Below are 9391 nucleotides of genomic sequence, written 5' to 3'. Positions count from 1 at the left end.
AAATTCCTCAGGTCCTCAGTTAGTTAAAGGTCCCTTCATATGCACAAGGTTAATATTCAACAGAAGTCAAGTCAGAGAGGCGAATGTGATACATATTTCTCTCTATTTTTCCAGGAAAGAATATAGTGACATCTTCAGGAAAGTTCTTTTTCATGTGGCCTTTCAAAAGATTAAATGATGGAACTCCACTTAAAACTTTCTTATTTGTGAAGCGTGAAAACAACTCCTTTTCTAAAAGGTAAGGTAAAAAAATGTAACATTTTTTTGCACTGAATCCCTCTTTCAACTTTCAAATAAGGCATTTGCAAACTTTATGTTGATTTATTCTTAAAACATTGACTCCACATTTTTTATTACCTCTATGGTTTTGTTTTTCCTATAAAAATAAATAAATAAAAAAATACTACAAAAAACGTCCAGATTTGCAGTCTTACCAGGTCTTAGTTTCACTAATGATTTTGCATATAACTGCATTGAGGTTCACATTACAGCTGATGAAGTTCTGATGCCACTTATGCAACTTTTCTATTTTTCACAAACTGACACAAACAGAACAGTGAATGTGAAAAAAAAACAGCATGCATGTTCACATATGAGCTGGTAATCATTAGTCATTCAGTTGCTAAATATTTTGTGCAGAAATAGATGAACCAGTAACTGGACTTTGTCACATGGTTTCTGATTTTGGGGATTACTGATTACTCCTCTATTATTTTTATGTTAATATGATACTTGACCTTATTTGTAGACCAAAACGTGCATTTTAAACACCGCTTGGCTAAATGTAATAACTAACTGCCAGTTCACACTTCCTTCCTAATTCACTTACAGACACCGGTGTCTATCCCTCGTCACTAGTGATGCACGGGAGAAGTCCCGGTCTGTAAATCATCACGATGAAACACATGTCCACAGTGTAATTTGCCCGCCCGGGGACATCTCTTTTCTTCTCATTTTCTTGAATGTGTTAAACGATTGTATACATAGCTTGAAACTCCAAATGTCAGGCTTGCAGATTCTGGCGTTTGTCAGCGGCCTGGTCGGGTTGGGGGCCACTATTGGTGCCACGGTGTCCAATGAATGGAGGGCCACCAGCCGGGCATCCTCGGTCATCACAGCTACCTGGGTGCTCCAGGGTTTATGGAACAACTGTGCTGGAAATGCCATCGGAGCTCTGCACTGCAGACCACATCACACTATCCTTCAGCTGGAAGGTAAGCGTCTAGTGTGTGAATATAGCCTAAAGGCTTTATGAAATGTTCCTAAATAATCTGAATTCTCTTCACCACCAAAACAAATGGATCACCTTGGTTTCACAAGCATGTGTGAGGTAAAGAACCAATGAAATTGAATTCTTTTAAAACTCACATTTAGCAGAGTAAATTCAGTGCATATTTTGTGCATATATTTATTTTTTTATTTCTTGTTTCCTGCTAGTTTTCACTTTTCAAAGGGTTTAAATGAGAGTAAATTGTTATGAAAGACAGCATTTTGAGGTGATTTCTTGTTTTGGAAATACATTTTTACTTAAGGTTTGGCATTAGGTCTCTCAGATACAATTTGTCAGTAAAATAATCATCTTTTATCTTTTAAAAATGACCCCAATGTTCATGAATGAATCTTATATTCTGTCAATTTTCACAATGTTTTTTGTTATGTCAGTTTCCATGGTGACATATTTTCTTTTACTATGGACAAAATTGCTTATAAAATCACAAATGAGATGTTACCTTGACAATTATTGTTTCAGATTTTTAGCGAGAAAAAAAGTAATGCTGAAAAAGATGTGTAATGAATCATTCATGTTCAAGATTATGGTTCATGTGTCAACAAGTGCAAATGTGTAATCATTTGTTGGAAATGTTAAACTGAGAGTGTGGGAGTCACCGTTTCTAAAGTGGAAGTAAACTAGCACCGGAAATATTTTTGTTTGTGAACCCTTTTCACCCAAATGTTATGTGCAGTTGCATTACTTACTTGATATTGAAGGGATTTTGCTCTTATTTTTAGTAGAGTGTTAACAGAGATGTTAACGTCACATTAAAAAATAATAATATAAATACATTCCTTATTTAGGTGTGATGACCCTCTTGTTTGCTTCTTACTATGACTGTGCTTGTACTCTTGTGGCTGATATATGTATTACAACAACAAATACTTTACTGCTAAAAAAATATTTTTCGACCTGTTCTTCAGTCACGAACACAGAAGAGAAAACTACAACGGCATATTAGGGCCACTATAGGAAAAAAACAAAAACAGTGCTGAGATGGGGGCAATAGTCTGAGAAAAAAAGTCACAAATTATTGACTTCATAAACTCGCAAATTTCAACTTTCTTTCGCTGTCGTAGAAAACAGATTTAGATGGGCAGAATTGTTCTTTTTCTCTCTCTCTGACTTGCTTCTCGGGGCTTCCATATGAGAGTAAGTGACATGCTGTTAATAAGTTATCTAAATCCTGCTATTTTAGGTCTTTAAGGAAGTAACAGCACTGTGTTTGAACGGTGGCTGTGCAAGGTGAAAGGCAGAAGGACATACATTCACTGTACCGTATCCAATCTCGAATGTCTGCTGTGGTTCCTCAACACAGATTTGACTCACAAATAAAATGTTAAGCAAAAATTAAAAATTTTCACATAGTTTGTGGTGTGGAAGGACAAAATAACAGGAAGCCATTGCAATTTACCATTGGCTCATACGTCAATGCTGTAGTTTAACCTACCATGTCGTAGGAGTGGTTTGACACCATTTTACAGATGAATACATTAGTAATGTAACACACCTCAGGATGAATACTATAAATATACTAAATATTTTAATTTAAAGATTCCGCTTTTAACAAGGTATTCTTTCATTCCATTGTTATTGCTGAGTTTGAGTGTTCCCAGTGTAAATATTACCTACTAAAAAATAATAAGTAACAGAGCAAAGGATTGATTGTGTACGCTTGCAATCGCTTTAACGTTAAATGTCTCTACTGATGTCACCATGACACTTTCTACATCTACACCTTTCAGTTCCAATCATCTGTGACTGGGAGTCACGTGGATGAGGGGACGGAAAACACTGTGAAACCATTGACCATTGGCCACTTGTTGATGTTTAGAGCCAAACTCCTCCCTGCAGAATATAACTGACCACGACACATTAACTATCAATCTCAGCCTATCCATTGAACCCGCTAGTGTGGAGCATAGCTAAATTTTCAACAGGCCTAACTACTTAGGGAACCATTCATCAATTCCAGGTCTCACCAACTTAATTAACCGTGTCACACAGTTAGTGTGGAGGAGTCCTCTCTGCAGAATCAGCAGCATGTTTCAGGAGATCGCTGCCTTTCTTTTAAGCACTTCGGGCTGGGTTCTGGTTTCCTCCACCTTGCCGACAGACTACTGGAAGGTATCGTCACTGGATGGAACTGTCATCACCACGGCTACCTACTGGTCCAATCTGTGGAAGGCCTGCGTCACTGACTCAACCGGAGTTTCCAACTGCAAAGACTTTGCCTCAATGCTGGCACTGGAGGGTCAGCTTGCTTATTGGATTCTTGGTTTTTGCCTTTTTTGGCCATTCATGTTGAATTAATTTTCTGTATGTTTTACGGTAAAAGAGCCGATGTTAAATGCCAGTTGTTGTAATGCTTGTATGTACAGAATCGTGGTGATTCATGCTCAGTTTCTAAGTGCCTCTGAAGTGTTCAAACTCCCTCTCTGTCTAAATATTTCTCGAAATTCAAGTTGAAGCTCATTGCTACTCATGACTAATAGAAACCTGAAGGTCTAAGACGAGTCTTTGTGGAACAACTCATTTACCTCCAAATATGTCAATGTTTAGCCTGTGTTCTCCGAGCTTGAAAACCGTAAAGGCGATTTACTGAGGACCTCAGGCGGTTTCTGCCATGGCTGACTACTTAGTGGGGTTAACTGCCCAGGTAATATTTGCCTCAAAATCACACCTGACTGCGAAGTGCCTGAAAACAATTAGGGTTACCCCTGACAAATTGCTTTCCTTGCTTTATGTGTAAATTTGCCACAAGGTCAATAACCCATTGACCTTGTAGTGTGCAGATAGTACAGGGAATGGAGCCACGGAAAGGTGACTTCTGTTTTACGCTTGCAGGCTACATCCAAGCATGCAGGGGACTGATGATTGCAGCCGTCTGTTTGGGGTTCTTTGGTTCGATATTTGCCCTCGTTGGAATGAGATGCACCAAAATAGGAGGAACTGACAAAAACAAAAGCAGGATTGCCTGCTTTGCCGGTGTGAATTTCATTCTTAGTGGTAAGTATAGTGGAGTTGTCAGTGTAAATTCAGTGTAATTATCTGTGTGGATGATTAGATTCCCTCTTCTTTTGTTCTTCCCAGGCCTCTCCTCACTTTCAGCATGCTCCCTCTATGCACACCGGATAACAACAGAGTTTTTTGACCCAATGTTTATGGCACAGAAGTAAGAACCATCTGTCTAGCCATAAGTTTTTACGAATCACCCAATTAAGAAATAAGTATTAAATATTGGTCTTTGTCTGTAGGTACGAACTAGGAGCTGCTCTCTTTATCGGCTGGTCAGGTTCTATCCTCTGTATCCTCGGAGGCAGCATGCTCTGCTTCTCCATCGTAGGTTCTTCTACCAAAAGGTTTGTTTAAGTAATGCATGTCATGTTTACCTTGTACAGAAGATATACGTGTGAATCAATTCTGTTGGATTATATAGGTGTCTAATCTGTGTCTGTTTCCAGCCACACTCACGCAAACTATATCTACAACGGCACCGCCTCACATTCTCATATCTCCTCCTACCCGAGAGGGCAGGCGAAGCCTGTCATCCAAAGGCCACCTCCAGACTACAGCAACTCCTCCAGGATGCAGCACTTTGATAAGAATGCATATGTGTGACGGATGTAAATATAAAACACTTTGGGTTGAAGCCACTGGTGAGTCTTAGAAAAGCTACAGAATACTAACTCTAAAAGATAAAGCACAACTTGGTGGTTTCTATTCAAGAGCATGTTACCGTGTTGATATGAATCTGTGGCTCACCAGGAATTCAGTTTCAAATACTTAAATATTTCTTCCAGGGGTCTTCACTTAAAGTTGTGTGATGCAACTTTCTGATGTTGGGGGATTATATTATTTATACAACAGACAAGTAGTTGTACATATTACTGTGCATTGACTGTTAGGATTGTGTATGTATTATGTTTAAACAGAAAAAAAGGTCCAGAATGGGCTTTTCTAATCCATTTTTCACTTAATTTTCTTTTTTAATGTATGAAGCAATTAAGTTTAATGTTTGTGCAAGACATGTCCCTTTGTTGGTTTGTATCGATAACTGTAAGTAACCTGCAAGTGTTGGACAATATTTAAAACTGTGTCAAACACAGATTCTCTTGTTTTCCATGAAATAACTATGATTTTGTAATAAGCAAATTGAAGAGGGTCAGAAAAGGACTGCAACTTGTCATTGTCTGATTGTAATGTGTGGCAAATTATAAGAATGTTTTTTTAGAAGAGCATGTGAACATAAATAAAACAGAAACATTTAAATTTTAGTAGATTATTAAGGTCTTTTTTATCAACAGATTATATCACATCTCATCAGTGATACCATCATGTCTGCAGAGGGCAGCAGTTTTGCACTATTTTGTTCTCTTAAGGTACTTGACAGTCACAGTTTGTTTATAAAATATTCAATTGTTTTGAGGTGGTTCCAAGCATGGGCTTTCTTACTGTAAATACATATTTAATATATTGTTTGTACATAGTAGTGGATGCAAAAAATGAATGCAAGTCTTAAAAAAGGGTTAGCTAGAGTTGATGTGAATTATCTCCAGTGGGTGGCACACTCCCAAATGTTTACAGTAAACATCTCACACAATTGTACAATGCCCTCATCAACAATCATGACACACGACACACAGACAGACACACACGTCATCCTTTCCCTAAACAGGAAACGACCCATCATTCTGTTTACCACTGAGGAGACAAGTGGTCTAGCCGACCAAGTGGACGCAACCTGGTTTTATTGAGAGATTTCAGATATGAGGAAACGTCTGGTCCAAGTGCTTGGCTTCGTCATTTCATCACTGGGATGGACGTTTGTGCTGTGCACCATGGCCATGGACTACTGGAGGATCACCCAACTAGGAGGGCAAGGAGGCTCCTTTATCATCAGAGTGGCGTGGTACTGGTCCAACCTGTGGAAGGATTGTTTCACCGATTCCACAGCTGTCACCAACTGTAGAGACTTTCCTGTGCTCTGGACTGTCACCCGTAAGAGCTCCACACGTTGTTTATCCTTCTATTACATTCTGTGTTAGTCTTCCACTTTTAATGGACAGATTTGTAATTCAACAAGCAGATATTAGCACTGAACTGTATATAAATAACATAAATGTGTCATTTATTTAACTCTACCATGTGACATTATCTCATTTGTGTTACTTCCTGTGGCCACAGTGGTCGCTGTTGAGGAAAAGGTCATATAGATTTTAAAGAATAGAGGTCAATACAATGAAATGAACATCTCGTAATGTTAAATCTTTGTTAACGTTTTGTCAAAAAGGTGTCTATACAATAGCATTTTAGAAAAAACAATTTTTAATGGAATTCCTATTGCATGTTTACATTGATATGTGGTTTGATTAATGTTATGCATGTCACAAACTTACATTGGACAGTAGCTTCATTTGTACCAGTGAAACCTTTCAGAAAATTTCATGACAGAAATCAAGGCAATCCTCAGTTTTGTGAGAGTTTTTTGGTCACTTGAAATCATATTTCAGGAGGAAATGTTATACTTTATACCCCATCAACTCAATGTTATGGCTTAAGGTAGAATTATAATGAAATCAAGGTTTTACAATTTAAATCAAAAGAACATTTTGAGAAAAAACCCATGTTTCAAAAGGTAGAACAAAGCAATGGAGTTTATGAATGTCAATGAAAAGTTGTAAAGAGGAAAAGTTAAAAGTTGAAATTGAGTTACAATTTTGACAGGAAATTTGGTTAATTATGTTCATTCTAAGGTGTTCTTTATGTTTTTAGATTTGAAAAGTGCAACACATATATTGTCATCCCTGCTTTAAAAGTTATCATTCAGCTTAGCCAAAAGTCTCAGCAAAATATTGAAAAATAAAAAACATTATTGGGAAGTCTGGTGAATATAAGGAGCGTTAGATGTCCTCCATTTCATTTATCAGCTTATTTTTGTCTGTCTGAGAGAAATTAAGCAGGGGCCCGAGAAGTTGAACTCTAATTTTAAAACTACTTTTTTTCTTATTCTGACAGCTTTTATCCAGGGAGTACGAGGATTGCTAATGTGCGGGTTAACGCTTGGGTTTTTTGGTGTGGTCCTTTGCTTTCTCGGGATGGAGTGCACTTATATTGGCGGAGCTAATAAAACCAAGGACCAACTGCTTCTCGCAGGAGCAGTGTTTCATATTGCTGGCAGTGAGTACAAAACACACACACACACACACACACACACACACACACACACACACACACACACACACACACACACACACACACACCGGTTTGTCTCTGTAAATGCCAGGGATGTTTTGCCCTCATTCTTAATATCACCGAAACCTCTGCGTGCAGGTGTGTCAGATGTTTCTGGCTACTGCTTGTACATCAACAGGATCGCCAGAACAACGTTTGCTCAAAGCGTAGATCCAGGAGTCTTAAGGTAAAAACTGAAAAGTCTACCTTATTTCCACAGTGTAATATCTGATGCATTTACAGTATGTACAATATCATATTTTCTTAAATTGATCTAATTCCAGGTATGACCTCGGACCGCCCATATTTCTAGGATTGGTGGGATGTTTTTTCATCGTTTTAGGGTCTTTGTTCTACGCTGTGACAGTCTGCCGAGTAATTTGCCCTGAAAGGTATTCAAATTCATCCGTCTTCACCCTTATTCTTTTGACTGCGGCGTTCATACAAGATTATTAACTGTGGCAATGTTTTGGTCTTACAGTAATGTGGTATATGCCAATGGAGGAGGCACATACATGACCCCTCGTTCCAGAGGGAGAGCCCTGTACACCGGATACTACAGACCCTCCAGGCAGTATGGATCATATATGGGCTCAGATCCATCCAGCAGCTCCAAGATCTCAAAGCTTTCACAGACAACACCCACCAAAAACTCAGAAAGGGATGCATTTGTGTAAAACTTCTCCTTTTTCAGAATAGTTTTATTGAAACAGACTGTCAAACACAATATATATATATAGTACAAATCTGATTAACAATCAGCATGTTGCCTGCTCTAGACAAGATGAAAGGAATCAGCTTTTCAGTGCATCGTACAATTTTATTTTGATGTCATGTTTTGTTTTGGTAAAACAGGTCGTACTCTGAATATGCTGTGTTGTGTTTACTCATCATTTGTTAAAGTTGTTATCCAAAGCAGGTAAAACAATCAACCATGTCAATGAAATATCTATTAATTGATATGTGCTAAAATTGCTAATATGGGTGGCAATGGGAATTTGCATTGGTTTTTTTTTAGTTTGTATGAGTAATTACTTGGTGACTTCAAAAATAAGTTGTATTAAAATGAAATTATCCTTTAAGTGATATGTACTGGATGTTAACCTCTGCACTTGCCCTGTGTACATTTTAGTCTTATACAATAGTAGGAACATTGGTACATTTTTCCAGTTTAAGGCTACATCACATGAACTGCCTCCATCTTTTCTACTGATGCCTAGAACTACCTAGCTGCAACCCATTTTAAACAAGATTATTTTATAAGCATGCATGATTTTTAAAAACAGGATAAATGACTATCTGAACACTGACTATACATGTCCCGTTAAGGAACAACTCTGCTAATAGTTTGTTTGAAGTCAATTATGTATGTTTCATGTGGATTTTTTGTATGCCGTTTTTAAGCTTTTGCTGTTTGTTCTGTTATTTGTGCTATTATGTTATGAAACCTTTATGCTGCCATTTTGGCCAGGACTTCCTTAAAGGAATACTTCACCGGTGGAAACATGAATCTGTATTGAAAGTGGGTCATATATGTAGTCGAAATGTAAAATAAATGTATAATTTGGTGCATTCTTGACTGAGAAAAGGCAGACTGACTTTTTGGCGTATGTGGATGAAAGACAACAACTCCCACAATGCACAATGACCGGTGCAGTTCCGCTCACACCCCAAGTCTGAAGTGGGTCCCGCCCCCCTTAGGGGGGTTGAAAACATGAGGAAGTAGTGTTGTAGTCTTATCCCCTCTTACCAAAGCAGCCTCCAATGATCCAAAATGACGATATTTGCATCATCGGAGGCTCCTTTTCAGAATAGACGGAGATGGTGAAAATGAGGAAATGATGCACGACTATTGAAAAATACTACCATGTTTCTAACGATACA

At 38.1% G+C, this 9391-nt stretch overlaps 2 protein-coding genes across 3 annotated transcripts; both read left to right on the top strand.

Annotated features, from left to right (window-relative positions):
- Positions 1 to 941: 941 nt before the first annotated feature.
- On the top strand, positions 942 to 5551 carry LOC311021565 (claudin-10-like). Of its 2 annotated transcripts, none has more exons than XM_084022181.1 (5): positions 942 to 1214; positions 4121 to 4282; positions 4367 to 4448; positions 4531 to 4635; positions 4738 to 5551. In XM_084022181.1, the coding sequence occupies exons 1-5, from the start codon at positions 1001 to 1003 to the stop codon at positions 4892 to 4894; spliced, it is 720 nt and encodes a 239-aa protein (XP_083878307.1). In that variant the 5' UTR covers positions 942 to 1000; the 3' UTR covers positions 4895 to 5551. The 2 variants fall into 2 exon arrangements, with proteins under 2 accessions (XP_083878307.1, XP_083878308.1); XM_084022182.1 differs by lacking the exon at positions 942 to 1214 and adding an exon at positions 3034 to 3527 and having other exon boundaries at positions 4738 to 5548.
- Positions 5552 to 5880: 329 nt separating this feature from the next.
- LOC311021563 (claudin-10-like) lies at positions 5881 to 9282 on the top strand. The gene is made up of 5 exons (XM_084022179.1): positions 5881 to 6274; positions 7292 to 7453; positions 7607 to 7694; positions 7792 to 7899; positions 7989 to 9282. The coding sequence occupies exons 1-5, from the start codon at positions 6043 to 6045 to the stop codon at positions 8182 to 8184; spliced, it is 786 nt and encodes a 261-aa protein (XP_083878305.1). The 5' UTR covers positions 5881 to 6042; the 3' UTR covers positions 8185 to 9282.
- Positions 9283 to 9391: the final 109 nt, after the last annotated feature.

This window comes from Eutrigla gurnardus (assembly GCF_963514095.1).
Source record: "Eutrigla gurnardus genome assembly, chromosome: 12".
Lineage (NCBI taxonomy): Eukaryota > Metazoa > Chordata > Actinopteri > Perciformes > Triglidae > Eutrigla > Eutrigla gurnardus.
The sequence above is the reverse complement of the archived record's forward strand: the minus strand, read 5'-3'. Positions and strand labels throughout refer to the sequence as shown.

Coding starts and splice junctions, on each gene's coding strand:
- LOC311021565 (XM_084022181.1), top strand. CDS start 1,001: ATGTCAGGCTTGCAGATTCTGGCGTTTGTCAGCGGCCTGGTCGGGTTG. Junction 1,215..4,120: donor CACTATCCTTCAGCTGGAAG/GTAAGCGTCTAG, acceptor TTACGCTTGCAG/GCTACATCCAAGCATGCAGG. Junction 4,449..4,530: donor CCAATGTTTATGGCACAGAA/GTAAGAACCATC, acceptor CTTTGTCTGTAG/GTACGAACTAGGAGCTGCTC.
- LOC311021563 (XM_084022179.1), top strand. CDS start 6,043: ATGAGGAAACGTCTGGTCCAAGTGCTTGGCTTCGTCATTTCATCACTG. Junction 7,454..7,606: donor AGTGTTTCATATTGCTGGCA/GTGAGTACAAAA, acceptor CTCTGCGTGCAG/GTGTGTCAGATGTTTCTGGC. Junction 7,900..7,988: donor CGAGTAATTTGCCCTGAAAG/GTATTCAAATTC, acceptor TTGGTCTTACAG/TAATGTGGTATATGCCAATG.